At 46.7% G+C, this 23,144-nt stretch overlaps 1 protein-coding gene across 3 annotated transcripts in view; it reads right to left on the reverse strand.

The window, feature by feature from the left end:
* Morc3 (MORC family CW-type zinc finger 3) overlaps positions 1-13,002 on the reverse strand; it is a 51,305-nt gene extending 38,303 nt beyond the window's left edge. For all 3 annotated transcript variants that reach the window (XM_059277806.1, XM_059277807.1, XM_059277805.1), the window contains exons 1-4: positions 12,863-13,002; positions 5,111-5,183; positions 2,879-3,011; positions 1,435-1,649 (exon numbers count right to left, since the gene is read on the reverse strand). In XM_059277806.1, the coding sequence (XP_059133789.1) occupies positions 1,435-1,649; positions 2,879-3,011; positions 5,111-5,183; positions 12,863-12,901 (460 nt within the window). In that variant the 5' untranslated portion in view covers positions 12,902-13,002. The remainder of the gene's footprint in view (positions 1-1,434; positions 1,650-2,878; positions 3,012-5,110; positions 5,184-12,862) is intronic.
* Positions 13,003-23,144: the final 10,142 nt, after the last annotated feature.

Below are 23,144 nucleotides of genomic sequence, written 5' to 3' on the forward strand. Positions count from 1 at the left end.
TCCTCAAATCATCCTGCTTTTTTTTCACTATTAGGGAAACTTTCAAGCCAGGCTTTCTCATTAATCCACAATAAGCTTGAAATAAGGAACTATATAAAAGGTAGGCAAAGTGGCTCATGCCTGTAATCCCGCTGCCTAAGAGGTGGAGTCCAGTCATTTCTACCACACACGAAGCCCTGTTGAAGAACAAGGAGAGCTATGGAGTAAGCTTGCCCTCCTGTGGTCTACAGACCACACCCAGGTCCTCTACTACTAAGCTGCACCTGCAGCCCTGGAAAACAATCAACAGACTAGACATGGGGGCACCTGCACCTCCAATCCCAGCACGCAGGAAGCAGGGAGGGCAGGCAATCGCTGTGACTTTTCAGGACCAGCCAGGGCTACCTAGTGAGACCTTGTTTCAAACCAACCAACCAACAACCAAACAACTACAACCATAACCTCATTATGTTGAAGATTTCCACAGCAAATTTCCAGTAAAGAAAAAACAAACGCTGGGCTTCAGGCACAGGGTAAAAGAAGTATATACAGACAAGAAATGAAATATACATGATTTAAAAAAACAGGAATTAGGGGGCTAGAGAGCTAGTTCAGTGGTTAAGGGCACTTGTTGCTCTTGTAGAGAGGGTTCGATTCTCAGTACCCACATGGCAGCTCACAGCCATTTGTAACTGCAGTACCAGGGGAACCAACACCCTCTTCTGACCTCTACAGACACCACAAATGCACATGGTGCATATCCACTATGCAGACAAACAATACACACATAAAAATAATTTTAAAAAGAACAACAAAATTTTGCATGAGTGTGCTGGCTGGTTTTATGTGTGAACTTGACACAAGCTAGAGTCATCGGAGAGGAAGGAGCCTCAGTTGAGGAAATGCCTCCATGAGACCCAGCTGTAAGGCATTTTCTCATTTAGTGATCAACGGGGGGGGGGGGGGGGGGGGGGGCAGCCCATGGTGGATAGTGCCATCTCCGGGCTGGTGGTCCTGGATTCTTTAAGAAAGCAGGCTGAGCAAGCATAGGAAGCAAGTCAGTAAGCAGCACCCCTCCACGGCCTCTGCATCAGCTCCTGCCTCCAGGTTCCAGCCCTGCTTGAGTTCCTGTCCTGACATACTCCAATGAAGGACTATGATCTGGAAGTGTAAGCCAAATGAACCCTTTCCTCACCAACTTGCTTTTTGGTCATGCTGTTTTGTCACAGCAATAGAAACCCCAACTAGGACAATGGTATGGTGCTATGTGCTCTTAATTCCAGCTTTTGGTTGGATGGGATGGAAAAATCAGCAGTTTGGAGGCAAGCCTGGCTAACATGGAGGGACCCTTTCTAAAACAAAAGACAGGGCAAGGCAAGAATTGAGGAAGATAAAAAGGAGTGTCCAGATTTTTTTAAGTTTCTCTGCAGATTAATTCCAAAATCAAAAGGATATGGTGTTTGTTGAATGTCACGATAGGGACAACAACATGTTCCGCCTTTATGACTTCCAAATAGGTCTGAGACAAGAATCCCACACTCATGGTTTCTCCATTTTTGGTAAAAACTATTGCATCTTTGCCCAGTCTCATAGAACCCGACTTGAATCCATTCCCGTACAATCCAACCGGGACGTGACCATTCACGGTGACTTTGTCACTGAAGCCGAAGCTATAAAGAGAAGAACGATTCAAACAATAAACACTCATTCATTTTTAAAAATTCAGTGAGTATAAGTACCTTTTGAAAATTTAATAAATTTAATACTAAATAAAAAGCCTGGATTCAAATGCTGATTCCACCCACCCTGGGAGTATAAATAATCTTGACTTTGACCCACCTTGATGTGTTTCCACATCTCTGAGAATGGGTTTCAGGGATTTACACCAGCTCATCACCTGGAATGTACGGCTAAATGTCTGGGCTATAACAGGAGGTCTACAAACCTTCAGATTTCAGGCCACAGATCACTTCCTCTAGATATAAACAATTCTCTTGTTCTGAACAAGGCTATGTGGCATGATTAATGATGGCGTCAATTTGACTTTTTGGCAACATAAGGAACATTTAAGAAGACAACTGTAGCCATAAGTTTCTCTAGTCCACCTGGCCCCAGCAGTCTCGAAGCCACTTACAAAATAATCACTCAGAGGCTTAATATTAAATGATATGGACTATGGCTCAGGCTTCTTGCTAGCTAGCTCTTATAACTTGATTGAACCCGTAACTATTAATCTATGTATCATCATGTGTGCCGTGGCTTTACCTGCGTCCCATGGTTGGCGGTTTGGCGTCTCCCCCCACTCTACTTTCTCCTCTCACTATCTCTCTTGGATATTCCTGCCTGTCTCCATCCTGCCCTGCCATAGGCCAATGCAGCTTTATTTATTAGCCAATTGGAGTAACCCATAGTCACGGCATACAGAAAGACATCCCACAGCAGACAACAGAAGGCTTCTGCTTCTGAATTCTCCCTCTGCTCTATACTGTTAATTCTGTACCCAGTGTAGACACTTCACCGAGGCCGCATGAATATTTTATGTCCCTTCATTCTCCCAAGCTCTTTAAAGACACTCCTCGATTCTCACAGTAAACTCTATAGAAACTCTATTAGGTAAGCCTAATTCACACCAAAGTAAAAATAGCTACTACCTATGTGCTCCAACCCTAAAGGAATGCTGGAGTTGCAGGTAAGGCAGACACGGGGAAGGGTAACGAGCATGGAGGGAGTGCCTACTAATCTAGTTGTAGGAAATAATGAAGACCTGATCACACTGTGGAGATGGCATTTTGTGTTTAAAAACAAACTTCAGGACATGAAATGGTGTTTTGTATGACACAAGTAAATTTTCAAATAGGCAGAAGCCATCACTTTCTGAAGTATAACGTGTTGTACACACCTCAGCATTTTATGTAACTTATCTGCAGTCATCCCGTTGCCATTATCAGTGAAAGTCAAGCATATACGGTCATTAATCACTGTTTTATCAATCCAGATCTGTTTAGCATTCACATCAGGATCATAAGCATTATCTGGAAGACAAAGGGTTTTGAGAAGTTCTGATTCTGTATTTTAAAGAAGCCGTTCATTAGAACAATGTTGTAACAAGCACTAGAATACCATTATTACTTTAAAAGCTAATTGTTAGGACTTCCTACGGTTTGAAACACACAACTAAACTGCCTCCACTGACCGCATCAGAATTAGTGCTCCCCCAGCCCTTCACAACACGCAGGGAATGAAGACTGGTGACCACCACACTGAAGTGTGAGACACCATGCTCCCAAAGACCTAAAACCAGCCTGTCTATCTATCCTGAGGGAAACAGAACTGAGAGCAGAGTACTAGGAGTCGACACAGAAGCTAACTAACAGTTCAGAATGAGAAAGTATCCCTTTCTTCTAAGCTACATACAGATGGAAGATTTACCTCCTACAAGTATCTACCATTGGGATTCGTGTGAAGTTTCTTCCAACTGTACAACTCCATCACTGTACATTTCTCACTTTAACCCTAACATCGTGTTTATATACTCATTTCTCAGAACAGGCACAATAAAGGACTATGTTAAAAAAGAAAAATATTTAACTTATCAGTAATAAAATCAATTTGTGACTTATCCAAGATCCATGTGAATAGCCCCTAATTGAAATATACTTAGAAGTATTTATTAGAAATAATGAGGCCCTTTTCCTCATACTGGGTTGCCTTATCCAGCCTTAATACAGGGGAAGTGCCCTGTCTTACTGCAGCTTGCTATGCCATGTTTGGTTGCTATCCATGGGAGGCCTGCCCTCTTCTGAATAGAAACTGAGGAGGGGAGGGGGAGGGGGAGGGGGAAGGGCTGGGAGGGGAGGAGGGAAGGAAAACTTTGGTTGGATGTAAAAAAAATAATAATAAAAATCAAACTGGGCGGTGGTGGTGTACCCCTTTAATCAGAGCACTTGGAAGGCAGAGGCAGGTGAACCTCAAAAAAAGTTCGAGGCCAGCCTGGGTCTACAGAGTGAGTTCCAGGACAGGCTCAAGCTACACAGAGAAACCCAGTCTTGAAAAAAACCAAATTAATAATAATAATAATTTTAAAATGGCTTTTAAACTAGTGTTCTATAAAGGATCTTACAATTAATCTCTTCCAACCACTTCAGGAAAGATAAAATAGTATTTCACTAAGAACTTAACTTGTTAATACCGTAGGGAGCACAACTGTCAGGCCTGGGTGTCTCTGCTAGGCTGCCATTTAAAAACAAAGAACACTCGCAGTGTTATATGTAGCACATCCATTGTAGAGTTGGGAAAGAAAAATACAATCAACTGGATGCTCGTTGGCTCTGATGTTAGAAAAACCTTAGCAGTATACCAAAGGAAAGGGGCTCCTGCAAGCTGGGCAGGGTGCTCATCCTGCAAGTCCAGCACTAGAGAAACTGAGGACCAAGACTTACTGTGAGTTCCAGGCCAGCCTAGAGACCCTTCCTTAACAAACAAACACTCAGAAGTCCCTCCTCCTCCCATATCTCAGGTAGGACCTTCCTTTGATAAAGATCCCATTGTAAAATATACAAAGAAACTCCTGAGAATAACATTTCCTCCTTTAAAACATAAGCCTACATTGAAAAATAAAAACAAAACAAAAAAAACCCTATTCTTGCTCATGTAATTTCCTAAGAAGAAAATCATGACCTCATGATACAAATCTGAATATAACTTATATATTGCCTCATGCTCAGTAGAGGCATATTCCTGGACCTCATCATTCCCTTAGAGGAAATAAGAAACTATCATAAATTTAACATATTAATTCTAACACATGAAGGATGAATCCACTCTATATGTTACACACACTGTGAAGCATAATTCTTATTTTTTTACTTTCACAATTAGTAAAAATATTTGCACTGTAAGTGCTTTGTAAACTTAGCACATTAAGAACTAAAAGAAAGCTATGGAAACACCTGGTAGTATGGGGAAGGTGAGGAGTGATTCATGTGCTATAAACTTAAACAACTGTTAATTCAGCTTTTACACCAATGTTATTCAGGATATATTTTAACAAGTATAGTTGCATATTACTTTTCAGAAGTTATTAAGTTATAATTACATTAGCAGATAGCATATGAAATATCAATTTACATACCTATTAATTCAGCAACTGCACTGAATGGCCAAGTATGACTAGTAGAATTTGTGTGTAAAAACTTCGGGCAAAGCTGAAACAAACCAACAATTCATATAATTTAATGTATCCTTAATTATGAGCACAAGACCCAATATACATTGTCTCTGTGTTAAACAACGCTGAGACGAAATAAAAAATGACTTAATTGCTTGCTCCAAAGAGATAAAACCTTGAAGCTTCCTGGAAGGCTGGGGAAACAACTCAATAGCTTACCCATCAAGAACTTGTCTCCTTATGTCCACGATGCCATAGCTTTCCCAATTCCCTTGTAAGACCTGTTTTTAAATGACCCAGCTGAGACCCTAAAGTCTGACAAACATCAATTCCTAAACCTCACTACTTTGAGACAAGACTTTGCCAAGAGGTGTTTGCTCATTAGCATCCTGATTGGTCTAATAACCTTACTAAGTAACCATTGCTGGCAGCCTCACAGAGACTTAGTATTTGACACTCTGAGTTGGTTGTATTATCTATTCCAAGTTTATTGAAGTTGAACATTGGCCTGGTATGTATCCATGACTTCTTCAAATAACAAACCACTGCAATTTCCAAGGTGTTAAAGTATGACTTTACTCTCAATAACAGATATGAAGACATGAAGGAGAGAGAGGCCAATCAGCCCTATGCTATAGGAAGCTTAATGCACACACATAATCACTTAATTTAAACACTTTTTTTTTAAAAGGGCAGGGATGGAAAGATGGCTCAGTAGTTGAGGGCACTCACTGCTCTTCCAAAGGTCATGAGTTCAATTCCCAGCTCACAACTGTGGGATGCCATCCTCTGGTGTGCATATGTACATGCAGACAAATTACTCATATACATAAAAAATAAAATCTTTAGCTGGGCTTGGTGGTACATGCCTTTAATCCCAGCACTTGGGAGGCAGAGGCCGGTGGATCTCTGAGTGAGTTCAAGGCCAGCCTGGTCTACAGAGTGAGTTTCAGGACAGCCAGAGCTACAGTGAGCTACTCTGTTGGGGTGTGGGGGGAGTTGTGTATTCTAGGGTAGCTTAGAACTCACCTTAAATTTCTGCTCCCCTTGCCTCTACTTCCCCAACCCAAGAGGATGTAGCTCAATACGTAGACCACTTGCCTAACACGCATAAAGTTCTGGGCTTAACCCCCAGCACCTCATAAAATTGCGCATGGTAATCAAGAGCCTGTAATTCCATCACCTGGGAATCACGATATCAGAAATTTAAGGTCATCCTTATTGAGTTTAAGTTGGGAGGCCAGCATGGGCTGTTGAAGATCTCAAGAAAAACGAACAAATAAAACCTAGGCAACAAAAGACATCAGCTCCCTACAGGATAACCTGAGCAAGCTGTGGACTCCTAGGACAACCAAAACAAGATTCACACTAGCAAGTCAGCAAGCAACCTGCAATCAAACCCTATACATACAGTGCCAAGATCACTCACAGGAAAAAGGCCTTTTCAACAAATGGTACTGGGAAACCAAATTCCTAAATTACAACACATAATGGATCAAAAACCTAAAATAACAGATTAAAAAAAAGCTTCATGACTTTAGATTTGGAAATCATTTCTTGAATAGAACAAAAACGTATATAAATCAAACTATATCAAAATTTAGAACTACACATCTAAGGACAGTGGCAACATGAAAAAATATAGCTCTCACCTCAAAGGGGTAAGAGGCAGTTCATTGTAGAGCCAAATCTAAGTGCCCATGGCTGGAACACAGGTTTAGGTTACCTCAAACCCATGGCCCAATATGGGAATGGTTTGATGAGATATTTACAGTAGCAGAACAAGGCAGACACATGTCAAGACCTTTGGTCCATCAGGCTCCAGACACAGTAAAGCTAGGAAAGAAAACACTGCTTTCAGCACCAGCTGCTCTGGACAGAAGTCCTTGACCCTTCGGCTGGATGGAAACCAGGGGTCTATTGGTACGTTTCAAGCCACAGAGGAGGGCAGTACATGGTTATTAAGGGGGCCAAAGGTGTCCTAAGGTAACCTGGCTCTGAACTTATAGCATCCCAACCTCTCCACACCACAGCTGTTGATCGGCCTCCATAGCACACCCCACTTCCTAGTAACCCAACTAACAGTGAAAACGGGGGTGGGGGTGGGGTGTGCCCATACACTAGAAGCAGAGGACTTGCTTAACAGGTACACGCATCTTGGGTTTTGAAGGGGTTAAACTCTCCCACTTTCACAACTGAACTCAGGTTCCAGTCCTCTGAGAAGGGCAAACAGGTGTCTTCTCCAACAAAGGACCATTTATCTACAAGACCCTTACATTCAGGGCTGAGGGAGAGAATGAACACGGAGGGTCTAAGTCAGCCTCACAGTGTCTCAAGGACAAACCCAGCAGCCCCCTTCTGAGTCACATCCAAGCTTGTGCAGATGTGTCCAAAAGTGATAAGACTAAACCTCAGCTAATTAAAAATATACTAATGTTAACTGGTGCTTGCTTACCCAATTATGTAGCTGACCCTGAAACTCCCCTTAGTTGTGCTTAAAAGGAGCCTACAAAAATAAGCCAGTTGTCAGTGTAGCAGGAATCTTAAAGATAAAATCAAACCTGAGGCCAGTTATTGGGGTGAATGCTGGAAGATCAGAGAAGCAGAACAAGCCACAGCTACCTCGCCTCACCAGTTCCTCAGCTGATCCTGTTTCCTCAGACTGGAAGCCTCTGAGTCCTCATCCGAATGGATCTTAGCTGAACTGCTGCTCAAAAGCCTAAAAGCTTAACCAGCTAAAAGCTTCTAGTTCCTGGTCTTTACGCCTTATATATCTTTCTGCTTTCTGCCCTCACTTCCTGGGATTAAAGGCTCACTTCTTGGGATTAAAGGCGTGTGTCACCATGCCTGGCTGTTTCCAATGTAGCCTTGAACTCACAGAGATCCAGAGGGATTTCTGCCTCTGGAATGTTATAATTAAAGGTGTGAGTGCTACCATTTTCTAGTCTCTGTATCTAGTGGCTGTTCTGTTCTTTGACCCCAGATAAGTTCATTAGGGTGCACAATATTTTGGGGAACACAATACCACCACATGTCAGGACCAAAATAAAACCAGGGAAAGCCACATAGGGAGGGAATATCCATGAAAGTATTTGCCAGGTAACAGAAACCATCACAAAAGACTGCTAAAACCACAGCCTCGTATATAGATGAAAATAGCTCTGCAATGTCACCTGTCCAGAAACTCAATGATCAGCCTTGGGCTAACAGGATCCTTGGCTCCTGGTCCTTGCAGCCAAGGACAATTGTTCAAAACACAACCCTTTCCCCTTTCCTTTTAGCATGCTTGTCTTCCTTGGCCTCGCTACATCCATGATGGTTACTATATTCCGCCTGCAATTCCCTGCTAATGCAATCTGCTGTTCTGGAGAGCCATTCTGTTATTTAGGCTGACACTTGGTGGGAATGTAAAATGTACAGCTGCTATGGAACACAGTATGATGGTTCCTCAAAAACTTAAAACACAATCCTGTTATGGGTAAAGTTATCACACTCATCCTTCGGATTGGAATCTTGGGTACAAAGGAACTACACGTCCAATCATCTATGTCAGGAGTGAGGTCATGAGGGCAGGACCAGCTTATGCTGTTAATTACTAAGCAAGTGCTTACTAAGGGAGTATAAGTCTCAACAGTCCTGTGGAAAGGTTAAAGGAAGTCCCCAAGACGGGACTATTCAGTCAAGGACTCACAACTGATAAATGCTGGGTGTATCTGAAAAGGGATGAACCCAGGGTTTCAACAACACTCTATTTGGCAACGCTGACAATTTTAAGGAATTTGGTTTGCTTGCTTCCTCCTTTCATTCGATCTTTACTTTTGAGACAGGGTTTCACAATGCTACTCTGACTGGCCTGGACTCATCTATGTAGATGAAACTCAGAGTTCACAGAGCTTGCCTGTACCTCCTGAGTGCTGGATTACAGGCACAGGCCAAGCTTTCTTGTTTGTTTGTCTTTATGTATACTGGGGATGGGATCTAGAGTCTTGCCCTTGCCAGGCCAAGTGCTCTACCATTAGGCTATATCCCCAGTCCTCTTATATTTTGAGACAGGGGCTCACTAAGTTGTCCGTCCAGGCTGGCCTTGAACTTGTGATTCTCCTGCCTCAGTCTCTTGAGTAACTAGAACTATAAAAACACACTACCAGTCCCAGTATCAATTCAATCTTTTTGTGTGTTGGGTGTGCATAAGTGTACATGAATGTGAAGGACAGGGTTGACAATTATGCTCACCTTATTTTTGAGACAGTCTTCCACTAACCTGGAGCTGACCAGTCTGTCTAGACTAACTGGAGAGAGAGCTCAAGATATCTCCCTGACATTATAGATAGATTATGGACACTTTACTGGGGGCTGGGGATCTGATCTCAGGTCTTCATGCTTTCAATGTACTTTACTAAACTCAGCCATTCCCCTAGCTCTTCACCCCCATTTTGAAGAATCAGAGAATGTAATATGTAAGGAGGTGGGGAGGGTGGGAACTCGATCCAGAACCAATTAAACATCTAATTCACCTTTTTCTCCTGATCATGACTCTAGCTGGGAGTACTCTTCAGGCTGTGGCTTATCTTTCTTATTTAGGAAAAGGGCCAAGAAACATGGTCCAAGCTGGCCTGGAACTCTTGATCCTCCTGCTTCAGCCTTCTTAGTGTTGGGCTTATATGTAGTTGGAACTTTCTTTGGGCTACCAACCAGCTCCCAAAGAGACACAGAGACCTATTTGAATGCTCAGCCTTATCTTATGCTTGTTCCATTGCTTTTCTAACTTAATTAACCTGTTTCTATTCATCTACATTTTGCCTCGGGGCTTTTTACCTTTCTTTCTTTCTGTATGTCCTACTTTCCTGCTTCCTCTCTGTCTATCTGACTGGCCCCTGGCATCTTGTCTCCTTTTCTTTCTTCCTCAAGTCTAAATTCCTCCTCCTACTTAACTCTCCCTGCCCAGAAGTTCTGCCTAAACCTCCTCCCTCACTACTGGCCGTTCAGCTTTTTATTAGACCAATCAGGTGCTTTAGGCAAGGCAAAACAGCAACACATCTTTACATATTTAAACAAATATTCCACAACACTTATATGTGTGTGCAATTACGCCTAGTCACTTGGATGTGACTTTTAAAAGAAACAGCACTTGTCTTTATTTTTCGTACTGGGGTAGCACCAAGGACCTAGCACGTGCTAAGTGTGTGTGTCATTACACTAGGCTACATCCCTGACCCAGAATAGAGATTTCAAACTCTGTAGCAGAACTAATAATATCTGAAGCTAACTGGTGTGAATGGAAGCTCCCTGAAGCTTCATCTGCATTCAAGATCCTGTACGTGTCTGGCTAACTACAACACCATGATTGAGAAATGGAATGTTGTAAAGCAGCCAAAATTCCCGTGAACTATCCTTAGTGCCCGCCTCTCAAGTGCTGGGGATTGAACTTCGGCCTGACACATGGAAGGCAGATACTGTCCCACTGAAATACAGCCCGAGTCTGCTTTCCCTTCTAGTTTGAGAACGCTGTCCAGGCTGGCCTTGAACTCACTCTGTAGCCCAGGCAGGCCTAATTTATACTCCCCCTTCCTCAGCCTTCAGAGTAGATGAGATTACAACCTGTGCCACAAGGCCTGACTTTTCAGTCCCTCTTAGAGCTCTTTACCATCAACCCTGCATCTGACCTAACATTCTCAGTAGGTAAAACTCAATGTATTGTTAGGCATAGCAGAGATCTCCCTGCTCTGCTACCTGACACTCTAGCCAATTATGTGGCCAATGTACTCATCTATGACTTTATTTTGTTTTTAGACGCTTCCATAAGACTGGGGCTACAGCAACAGAACACTTTCCTGGCAAACAGGAAGAAGACCCTTGTTGGATAACCCCTAACACACACACCACCACCACCACCACCACCACCACCACCACCATCTCATTACTCAAGGCAATCTATATCCCTGCTCCAGGACCTTGGTTACCCAGAACTGACACAGAATAATTTCTTTTCTTCCTTTTTTTTTTTTTTTTTTAAGATTTATTTATTTTATGTATGAGTGCTCTATCTGCATGTACACCTTTATGCCAGAAGAGGGCATCAGATCTCATTATAGCCGGTTGTGAGCCACCATGAGGTTGCTGGGACCTCTGGAAGAACAGCCAGTGCTCTTAACTGCTGAGGCACCTCTCTAGCCCTGACACAGAATAATTTCTATTATTTCCCTGGGAACAAGAACTCTTTTGGCTCTAGAGTGGTGAGTGTTATTACTCTGTCCAGATTAACCCAGTTGGGGAGAAGAACTAAGAACTCGTAAAGAAGGGATAAAGTTACTCTTTTAACTACTAAAACACCATTTCATTAAACAAACTATTTAACCAAAGGCCCTTGACCTGGAATATGTAAACAAGTCTCATAAATCAGTACGATTTCTCTCTCAAAAGAAAGGGGAATAAGAATGACCAAACTAGGGCTCTAGAGAGATGGCTCAGTGGCAGGAGCACCTGCTGCCCTTACAGAGGATCAGGGTTCAGTTCCCAGCACCTCACACCCTCAGTAAGTGAAGGGATCTGAATCCTTCTTCTCATCTCCAGGCACACAGGAGGGTAACATACATGCACACATGCAGGCAAACCACTCATACACATAAAATGAATAAACGTGAAAAAATTTGGGCAAACTGTATGAACAGGCAATTTAAAACAAAAACATAACAGAAAACGTGAAGAACGCTCAACCTCACAAAGAGGCAGAGGCAATGAAACCGGGCAACATTCCATGCACACTCGGACTATCACATCCCGCATGAAGAACACCGACAAATGAATGAACGTGGAGCAGACGCATTCTTCCAGAGCCAACGAGAAACTACGGAAGGTGCTCCCGGAAATCCGTACCGCCCAGCAATGAAATATAACAACACTGAGTACCTTTTCGTGTTTGTCTGAGGCAGGGCTTCCCCGTATCCCCTACACTGTCCCGGAATTGGCTTGCTTCAGTCAGTCGCCCGAGCGCGGGGGTTACAGGTATGCCACACCACAGCCCCGACACCCCAACCCCAGCAGCCACCCTCCAGACGTCCACCTCCTCCGCGGCTGAGGAAGTACTTTCCCCGCCAGGAGCCTCGGGGCCTGCAGATGCAAAACTTTGCAGGAATCATCAGGTGAGGAAGCCACGCCCACCATGTTTTGGATCCGAAAGTATAAGTCGTTTTGTGCGACCCCTCCCAACTGCTCCACAAGGGTTTGTCAGAATCGGCCACGGTCGGGAGCAGAGGCAGAGCGGCAAACCCGGCAGGCGGGGAGGAGACGAGAGGCCCGGGACCTCGGGGCCAGGCCCGCGCGACACGGACCCGGGTGGGGACGGCGTCTGCACGGGCTGCCGCCCCCGACCGAGCCGTGCGGCTGGGCGCCTGCGGGCTGCTCGGGGCCCGGCGGGTCGGCGGGGGAGGGCGCGGCTCCGACGACAGCTGGCGGCGGCCGCGGAGCCCGAGAGGAGGAAGCCGCCCGCGGCGGGCGGGGACGGCAGCCCGGCCCGAGCCGCCCGGCGCGCACCGGTCGCCTCACGGCCAGCCGCTCCTCCGAGCGCAGCGACATGGCGGCGGCTCTGCGGCCGCGCCGCGACCCCCCCGGCCGCCGCGCCGGGCCCTGGCGCCGCCGCCGCCCACTGCCACCCTCCTCGCGGGCCCGCCCGCCCGCCCTCCTGGGACCCGGCCCGCTCCTCCCCTCGCGGCTGCTCACCGCGCTGAGGCGGATCCCGCTGGGTGACTGCGCCGCCATCTTGAGAGAGCTACAAAGCCAGGACCGGCCTCGGCCGCAGCCCGACTGGGAGGCTCGGAGTCCGCCGCGGGGCTCGAGGTCCAGCCCACTTCCGGGGCGGGCCGCCCCGCGAGGCCCCGCCCACTCACTTCCGCCTCGGGCCAAGCCGGATCGGGAGTGTAGGCAGGATGGCCGGACTCGGTCGGGCCAGCTGCGCGCGCAGCACACCCGCCCCCAACACACACTCAGGCGTAAGGCGCATGCGCGCAGGCAGCGGGCACAAACTGCTGCTAGCTGGACCTGGAGACTGAAGATTGGCGCCAAGAATGATGTGTGTGGAGAAGCTAGATAAACTCGAATGAGAATCGCACTGCAAAGTTGTATTCCATGTCCACTAGTAAGGATATTATTGAAACCTTACGAGACAAAACAAAGAAAATAATTGCATTTTGGATTTGCCTGAAAATGATCAGCTTTTATCTTGGTGGTTGTTATGCCATGATTTCGGAGACCCCTGAAAGACCACAGGAGACAAATCCATACGCAAAAGCAAAGAACCTTTTTTCAAGCATATGCAAAAGCAAAGAGCCTTTATTCAAGCTCAAGCTTGGGCTCTCCGTCTGTCTGACATAGTGGTGAGAGCAGAGAGCTCCAGGCCTGGTCGGGGTAGGGTTTTTATCATAGCATAGGCTGGGGTGAGGGCATTTCCAGGGTTCAGGAGCCTGATTGGCTGACATTTGTCTAGGGTATCTTGGTGAAAGGGGGTAGGCATGTGCTGGGCTCAGGGACATCTGGTGATCGTATCTCTAACGGTCAGAAATCCTGAGTTTGGAATGTTAGGTATGTTCCCCTTGGATGCTGATTGGCCTGTTCTGGGGTGGTGCCAGTTTATGACTTTTCCTGGAACTGGGTATTGCCTTACAGTAAACAGAAACTTAGGCCTGCTCTCTGACTGGTTTTTATTGAGCCTGTCTTGGCAGCAGTATAGCCACGGACACGCTAATTCATCGTGTGTGTTGAGCCCAGTATTGCACCGAGTCGGATGTGGAAATGAATCAAGCAAGGGCTGTTGAATAGTACAAGACAGGGTTGAGAAGTCTGCAAGAATATTTACTGCAACCTTATGAAAGTCATACATTTTTAATAGGTTTTTCTGTAATGGGATAATAGGTTTCTCTGTCGATGCAGTAAGCCAGATCAAGTCGAACTGAAAAAGTAAAAGAACAGGTTTATTTGAGCAAAGCAACTCCCGGGTGAGTCCTCCAGCCCCAGACATTGGGGCCAGAGAAGTTATGCATGTAGGGTAAAAAAGAGTAGGCCAAAGAAACATACTCTGACCCTGAAACCAGAGCCAAAGAAACACACTCTGCCCCTGGCCAACTCAGTACAAAAAACAACCAATCTCTAAGCAGGAAAACCAACCATTCCCTGCGTATGAAATCAACCAATCTCTGAGCACAAAATCCAGCCAATCTCTGAGTTTGTCCAAGCTCAGGAATTGAAATCCAAACAATTCCCACCCTGGAAATCTCCACCCTGGAAAAACTCCACCCCTAAAAAGACCTACATAAGCCCTGTGCCTGTTCAGCTTTCTGCTGCCTTTTCCCACCCTGGCAGAGGCATCCACCCTCCTGGATTCTTCCCTCCTAATAAATATCTTGAATGAGGTCTGGGTGAGAACTTCTTTTGCCAGAATGGAGCAGAGCTGAGCAGAACTGGAACACTTTCCCTGGGGAAACCCTCCCCTGCCAGGGTAGAGGTGTTACATTGGGAAAACCTTTCCCTGGAGCAGGGCTGTGAGCTAGTATGCTTACGGTCACTTTGTGGTACTCCTTACCTTCCGACTGCCAGGATCCTTTTCCATGGGAACTGCAATGCTTACAATGCAGCAGAACTAAAGCAGGCAGCTCATATACCCTGTAGGTGAGGGGTGATGACATGTCCTCCACAAGCTGGGTTTGTGCCCAAGTGTGGTCAAAAGCTGACCAATTTAGGCGGGGTCTTGGGCCACTGGCAACTTCAGGGGAGGAGCTGCTGCAGCTGCCAGAATGCGGCATTGGGCTTTTGGTGCCTTTTCTTTGTTGGAGATTCTCGGAGAGGGTGGGGTTTGGAGAGAAAGAGGAATGAAACTTTTGGGATTCAAGCAGGAGTGAGCTGGAGATTCCAGCCAAATAATTTTATTTGTAAAAGTTCAAGTAATACAGAAGCATAAAGTTTACCCAGTTCCCCTTGTGCAGATTAAGTGCTCTTTATTCCAGACCGCTGTCTATTAACGCTGCCTGCCTGAGACAAGAAGAAGCCATTAGATGCCCTGGAACTGGAGTTACAGATGTTTTGTGAGCTGCCATGTGGGGGTTGGGAACCCAAACCAGTCCTCTGGGAAAGCAGCCAGTGCTCTTAACCACTAAGCATCTCTCCATTCATGGGTTCTATTCATCTTAAGAATGTGATATTCGGGCTGGAGAGATGGCTCAGTGGTTAAGAGCACTGACCACTCTTCCAGAGGTCCCGAGTTAAATTCCCAGCACCCACATGGTGGCTCACAACCATCTGTAATGAGATCCAGTGCCCTCTTCTGGACTGCAGGGACACATACAGGCAGAACACTGTATACATAATAAATAAATAAATCTTTAAAAAAAAAAGAAAGAAAATTATATATATGTACATGTATATATAGAAGAATGTGATATTCTTGCATCTAGAGAAGAATTGGTGGGCTCTGGCTGTCCCTTGCCCCCTATCCTAATCTTATCTTCTTTCTTTACGGAAGAGGTCACATGTACCTTATGAGGAGTTTCGATGTAGTCATGCCTTAAGCCCAAGTTAAGAGTCTAGGGAGGATGATTGGAATAAACATGAGTCTGGGGAGCCAGCTGTGGCCTGGCCCTACAGACAGCACAGAGGTCACCAGCCTTCTAGCCATATCCATTCCCAATCTTCTGAGTGAAAAGCAAACTATCCATCCTTTGAAGAGACAACCCTGTGTGTATGATCGGTTCCATCTCAACATAATGTGGGGGTTGGGGTCTAGGCACAGCCAGCAGTTCTGACCTATGTCTGGTTGAGAATGGTAAAGTTTCTGATAAACTCTTTCCAGCATCCTGAACACTGAGGGGCTGGCTCTGCTGATTCCTGAACCTCTATTCCCTGGAGTTATTAAAGGAATTCCTGGGGAAATTGGATTTCAGGGCTTGCCACCTTAGGGGGCTCATATTCTAGGGGTACCCAGATGGGCCACTTTGGGCCAATGAGTCAGAGGACCCCAAGTGTTTTTTTTGTGTGTGTGTGTTTTTTTTTCTGGGACTGTGAAAGGATCACCATGCTCCCAGGAAGACTTGGTTTCACAACTGAGCACAGTGGTATTTGCCGGGCTCCTGGCAGCTCAGGGAGCTGTCATCTGGGCAGGCATGGTACTGCATAGATGGGAGTCCTATCTCTTCACTGGTGGGTTCACAGCCCCAGAGCTGTATTCCTCCCCAGGAGTAAGCAAACCATGTAATATTTTACAGAGATCTACCTGGAAGGTCGGTTGGGTCTCAGAGAACAGACTGGCCATGAGCTCCTGGGCCCAGTCTTTTTTAATTCCCATACACAAGTTCCTGGCTCAGAGGGGCTTTGGGCCTTTCCCACAGGGAGACAAAAGGACAAAATAGGACAACCATAATTATAGGGCCCATATCAGTCTTATTTTCAGGGGGTCAGATGACCTGATGATGATCCATCTGTTACTGCCCTCGGTAGCCTCCTTCAGTGAGGTGTGGTGGATCCATGGAGTGACATTGGTGGTCTTCACTACTGTGGAAGTGGTAGTGACCACGGGATATGGATTGTACCATGCTGGCTGCAGACTGTGGGTCAGGACCTCCTTACCCACACAAACTCTTCAGGCTGGAACTTGTGGGCAGGCTCAGACATAGGCAAAAGGGCATGGCCTCTTGAACCGTCTGGTGAGTAGCCCTTTGGGTCTGTTGTAGGGCCTGTAAGGACTTGAAGAGGAAGTGGATAGTAATTTCTGCTTTATGAATATTTCAGGGCAGAGGAGGTCTCCTAAACATGATTTCAAATGAGGTGAAAACACCTGGATATTGGCAGCACCTGGTGCTTAGGACAAAAGGTGGGAGGCTGGTCCAATTTTCACTGGTCTCAAGGACATACCTAAAGTCTCCTTTAAGGTCCCATTTGCTATGGGATGTCTTTCTGTATGCTGTGAATATATGTTGTTCCTATTGGTTAAAAAATAACCTACTTTGGCCTATGGCAAGGCAGCTTAGAGGCAGGCAGGAAATCCAAGTAGCGATACAGGAAAGAGAAAGGCAGGATGGGAGAGATGCCAAACCACGGTCCAAGAAGCAACATGTAATGGGACACAAGTAAAGCCACAGAGCATGTGGCGATACATAGATTAATAGAAATGGGTTAATTTAAGGTGAAAGAGCTAGCTAGCAAGAAGCCTGCATTGGCCATACAGTTGATAATTAATATAAGCCTCTGAGTGATTGTTTTATAAGTGGCTGTGGGATTTCAGGGTTGGGCAGGACACAGGAAAACTTCCAACTACACCCATTCATGTTTTCTATCTGTCCTGAGCTCTGTGGCCTACAGGCATGATGCAGTTTCCAATCAACAATTAGGAATGTTGCCAGATTTGGCCATGAAGACCAGGCCATTGTCAGACCCCCTGGGAAAGGGGCAATCCAAATTTAGGAATGAACTCTTGAAGGACTGTCTTGGTGACCACTGAGGCTGTTCGATTAGGATGGGAAAGACTTCCACCTATCCAGAGAAGGTGTCGATGAAAACTTACCAATACTGAGGAGGAACAGTTCCTCCCCAAAGTCAGTTGGTCAGCTTCTTCTGTTAGCATGACTGTCGTGGCAACTGCCAGCAAAAAAGCCAGCCAACTGGAAGAAACAGGATGAAGTCTTTTGGCTAGATGGCCACAGCCTCGGGCTCCTGGGTGCTCAGTGAACGGAGCCCCGGTCCTATCAGCTCTGACCCAGGCCTTCCTTCTTTACTGTTTCGATTGGGGCATTTAGTTTTCCAGTGTCCTTTTTGTTTACAATAAGCACATTGGCCCCTCTCTAGTCTCCCTCTCCCAATGTCTCTGGCTTCCCCCGCTGGGATCTCTTTTATTGGTCTTTATATTTGTAGGAAGGTTGAGAACCACTGTTCTACAGAGTCACAGTCATTGCAAACCTTGTGACCAATCTCTAATAACTGTGACCTATTTTTACCCTCAAACCCTTCGAACTTGTGAAGCCTTTTCTACTATCTGGTGCTGACCGTACAACAAAAGCAGTATCGATTGCTTGTTGTTTATCTGGAATGTTTGGGTCTACCGGGGTCAAGAGCTGGCAGGCCTCTCAGAGGCACTCCAGGAAGCCAGGGACAGTTCTTGGGGCTCTTGTATTTCCTTGCTCACCTTAGACAGATTAGTGAGTGTCCTAGCAGCTGCTTTCAGTTCTCCTAAAAGGGCCCTGTTGAAACTGTCCAGAGTTTCCCTACCTTGGTCAGTGTTGGGGTCCCAGTCAGGTCAGGAAGAAGGGAACATCTGCTTTATTCAGGCTGCACTGTCCTCAAGCAATCCCCCACCCTGCGGGAGGGCTGCTTTCTTACCCTCTTCATGCCTGAGGTGAAGAGGTGGGCCAGGAGCTGTTGACAGTCAGCCCAGTTCAGCTGGTGGTGTAGAAGACAGCAGTCTCCAGAGGCTAATGAAAGCCGGAGGTTTTTGGAGAATGGTGGGTTCTGAGTTTTCTAATTATACAGATCCTTGGTTGAAAGGCATACATAAACCATGTAAGGTGGAGAGTGGGAACTTTCAGGTCTTGGGTTCCCAGAGGTGCCTCCCATAAGGGAAAGATGGAGGCTGCCTCTGCCTCGGGGAAATTCCTCCTGAAGTCCCCGTAGCCAGAGCCACTCTGTGTGGAGGGAAGAGGGGGCCTGAGGTAGAAGAGACCACCCACCCACTGCTACCACCAGTGCAGCAGGGGAACTATTTCCCCTTTCTTGTACACACTCCCCTAGACAAGAGGAGAGACTGGTGATGCTACTGCTCTCGGGACCAGAGAGGGACCAGAGGAGGTGTAGGGAAAGGGGGCTGGCTAAGGAAACCCACCCTGACCCAGAACCAGGGAAAGAAACATATCCTGGATATGGGACCTGAGCCAGAGAAAGAAACACTCTGTCCCCAAACCCAGAACCAAGAAAACATGCCCTGACTCTGAAACCAGTTCCAAAGAAACACCCTTTGTCCCTGGAATCAGAGTCAGTGAAAGAAATGTGCCCTGGCCTTACAATTAGAGCCAAAAAGCTAGGAAAGGCCAGTGAAAGAAACACAGTTTGGCTTTGAGATCAGGGCCATCTCTGCCCCTAACCCACAAAACTAACCAATCCCTGAGCAGAAAAAAACTAACCAATCCCTGAGCAGAAAAATCTAACCAATCCTTGGACAGAAAATCTTCTCCCTGGAGAAACTCCGCCCATAAGAAACCCTATATAAACCACCCTGCCTGTTCAGATGTTAGCTGTTCTTTCCCACCCTGGTAGAGGCAGCCACTCTCTTGGACTCCTCCTTCCCAAATAAATCTCTTTCTCAAAGGAGTTTTGGGTGCGAAGATCTTCATTCACCAGTGCAGAGAAGAACCTTGCTGAGACGTCCCTTTAGGAACTAAGCAGAAAAACCCTTGCAGAGATGTTCCCTTAGGAGGCCGAGCAAGGCTAAGCAAGGCGGAGCTGAACAGAAGAACATTGCTGAGATGCCCCTTAGAGGACTGAGCTAGGTGGTGCAGAAAAAGTAACAACTTTTCTTTGCTGGAGCCAGAGGAGACTGCTACATTTCTGCAGGGGTTTTCCCTGCATTTTGCAGAATGAAGCAAAAGAAGCAACATCTTGGGCCAGAGAAGGAAGCAGAGCTCTGCTGGCCCCTTAAGTGGGGGCTGAGCAAAGCTCAGCTGTAGTAACTCTCCAGGAGAGGAGCAGGATTACTATATCCTTCTGGGAGACCATCTCTCACCACACCAGGTATAGCCAGACTCCCCCGAGCAGTCAGGATACCTTTCCCTCCAGAGCTCAGCTGTCCCAGCAGCTCTAGGCCCGACTCCCAAACAGTTAGGATACCTTTCCCTCCAGTGCTGAGCTGTCCCATTGCAGCTCCAGCTATCAGAGCTGTCCTAGCAGCAGGAGGTGTCTGGGATACTTTTCCTCTAGCACTAAACTGTCCCATCGCAGCTCCAGTTGCCAGAGCTATTCCCGAAGCTCAAGGTGCCGCCTGACTCCCGAACAGTCAGGATACCTTTCCCCGAGAGTTGCAACACACTCACCTACAGGAGGTGCTCCCAGAGTAGAGAGCACCATTCTGGGGAGCAGAGTGAGGACATGGACTGAGACAGAGGTGACTAAGCAGTCAGAGCCAGGGGTGAACATGCTGGAAGAAGTTTCTAGGTGATGTCGGAAGGGAGGGGGTGGGGGCCTGAGCTAGAAGAGAATAACCCCCAACACACACACTGGCAGGGCAAGGGGCTACTTTCTCCTCCCTGGTGTGTCCAGGGGCTACAGTGAGACATACGGAGGGGGATGTCAATTTCCTCCTACAGGGCTGAGAGAACAGGTGGAGAATTTGGGCTTCTCTGGGTAACTGGGTAAGGATTTGGTCCTGAACAAGGCGGCGTAGGTCTTGAGTCAGGGAGGTGGGTCTTGCCCAGAGAGAGCCAGTGCTCAGTAGATCCATCCTAGTCTGCAAACTCCTCCCGGAAGTGTTTCAGCATGCACCTCAATGGTGTCTTGGTACTGCTCACTCCCCCTTCCATTTTAGATCTGTTTCTCCAACCAACAGACAGACACACAGACTGACAGCAATAAAGACAACCATGGGTGACCACCACAGACTGAAACAGAGTGATCCAGTGGCATCTCATGCAGATCCCAGGCAGGAATTAGGGCTTTGTCCTGTCCAACGCAAGAAGGTACCATAAGCAGACTTCCCTTCAGAGGGGACAATCCAGGTGACTTTCTGTAGTTTCCTGTTTAGGGTGAAGGCATTGGGAACCTCTGTGTCTATAGGAGCAGAGACAAGAGAAGTCCCTGGGGTCCTGGAATGTCTCAGAATGCACACCACCTAGGAACTGTATATTCCCCAAATGTTGGCGACCCAGGGGATCCAAGACCCCCGGCATCCTGATGTTTCAGTCTCTGGAATCTTGCTGGCTTCTCCAACATGCTGTGAGGTAAGTCCACCAGAGAACACACAGAGACACTCTGAAAGCTGAATAGAAAGTCTGTAATTGCTGGCCAGCATCTACACAGGGAACTTGCCCAAATCATGCATCCCCTTTGTGTGGTTGATCCTCATCAGTTAGTAAGAACAGTTAGCAAGAAGCAGAACTACAGCCAGGTGGTGGTGGTACACACCTTTAATCCCAGCTCTTGGGAAGCAGAGGCAGGTGCATCTCTGTGAGTTCGAGGCCAGCCTGGTCTACAGAGCAAGATCCAGGACAGCCAAAGCTACACAGAGAAACTCTGCCTCAAAAAGAAACAAACAAAAACAAACAAACAAACAAACAAAAAGCTTCCCCAATAAATGTGTTCCAGCTCTGCTTTGGGTGAAGGTTTCCCCAGTGCATATGTAACAGCTCTAAAGGGAAAGGTATCCTGCCTGCCGTAGGGAGCCAAGGAACACCACAAAATCACACCACATAACAAACCTCACACAAGAGATGTATTGGGAGGGCAAAGCAGCAGAGGACTGAGCAGAAGACAGGGTTTACATAGGATTCCTTGGGGAGGGTGCTTTCCAGGGTGACCTGGGATTGGTGGGATTTTTGTCGCCTGATCTTGGAGTAGGCTTAGGGATTGGTGGGATTATGAGGTCAGATTCTGTGGCAAACTCAGGCATGGGATTGGTGGGATTTCATGCTCAGGGATTGGTGGGATTCTGTGGCCTGATCTTGAGGCAAGATCAGGGATTGGTGGGATTCTGTTTCTTGGTCCTGGTTTTGGTCTTGCAGGTCAAGTCTGGGTCAGGGTGGTTTTTCTTGGCACTTATTACACTAAGGTGTGGGGGCTTGTTACAATGATGTAGATTAGCATCTGTGTGTACACTTTGAAAGCATCTTGGTGTGTACATCTGGTTAATGGTTTATTCTGAGTTAATCTTACATCTAGATGTCACCCACATTGGTGGCTGAGAAGGAATGTAAGACGCAGTGGACTTGATGTTTGCAACTGCCCCCCATACACACTCACACCCCCCCACACCCCCACTCAGTGGTGGGGGCAGAAGTTGAGGTTGAAAGAGACAGGGAATCTGACCCACCAGAGGAGAGGAACAGGACAGACTTGCCTTATTGCCATTGTTCTGGTTCTCTATAAAATTGCTAATGATAAAAAAAATGGAGAATAGATGTTGCTCTGACTTCCCGGACTGACTCTGGATGAAGCTCAGATTTGGTTCCTGGTTTGTGTTTATGGGATGGCCAGCGGCGGCTGAGTGGCATTCAACAGCTTCTTTTTTTAACAGTATTTGTCCTGAATGTTCATTGGTCTCCTTTGTCCCACTGAGCTGTAAAAGAGTACCTGGTGGTGTCAGAGGCAGAGGAAGAAGAAGCATCCCCACCCCACCACCCACCCCTATCCTCCACCCCCCCATCTTCCACCTCCATCCCCCACCCCTATCCTCCATCCCTATCCCCCACCCTCACCCCCCACCCCTATCCTCCATCCCCCACACCCCCATCCCCCACCCCCTGGGCTGCCAGGCATGGCATTCTGAGTTCTTTTCATCCACAGAACCTTCCTTTCACTGCAGAAAAGAATATGACAAGCAGTATGAAACAGAGTCGGAGTTCATGGCACAGATTAAGCATAGGAGTTAATACAAAGAGAGGCACTTTGGAAAAGATTAATATATACCCAAGTGTGAGTATGGGCTTCTCAAGGGAGAGTCACATCTTTTATATGGATCCTGTGGCTTTCTCCCCCCCCCCTCACACCTGGCCCCCAGACAGGGTTTCTCTGTGTAGTTCTGGCTGTCCTGTAGACAGCTCTGTAGACCACTCTGGCCTCGATCTCACAGAGATCCTCTTGCCTCTGCCTCCCAAGTGCTGGAATTAAAGGTCCACACCATCACTGCCGGGCTGAGGATCCTGTGACTTCCTAAGTTCTATTGTCTAAAGAGCATAATTCACAACAAGTTTGAAAAGATTAAGTAAAGCTTAAATACAAGCATCTGGCCGTGTCTACTGGTTTTCCTCACTAGGAGGTTCCT

Source organism: Peromyscus eremicus, chromosome 12 (genome assembly GCF_949786415.1).
Source record: "Peromyscus eremicus chromosome 12, PerEre_H2_v1, whole genome shotgun sequence".
Classification (NCBI taxonomy): Eukaryota; Metazoa; Chordata; class Mammalia; order Rodentia; family Cricetidae; genus Peromyscus; species Peromyscus eremicus.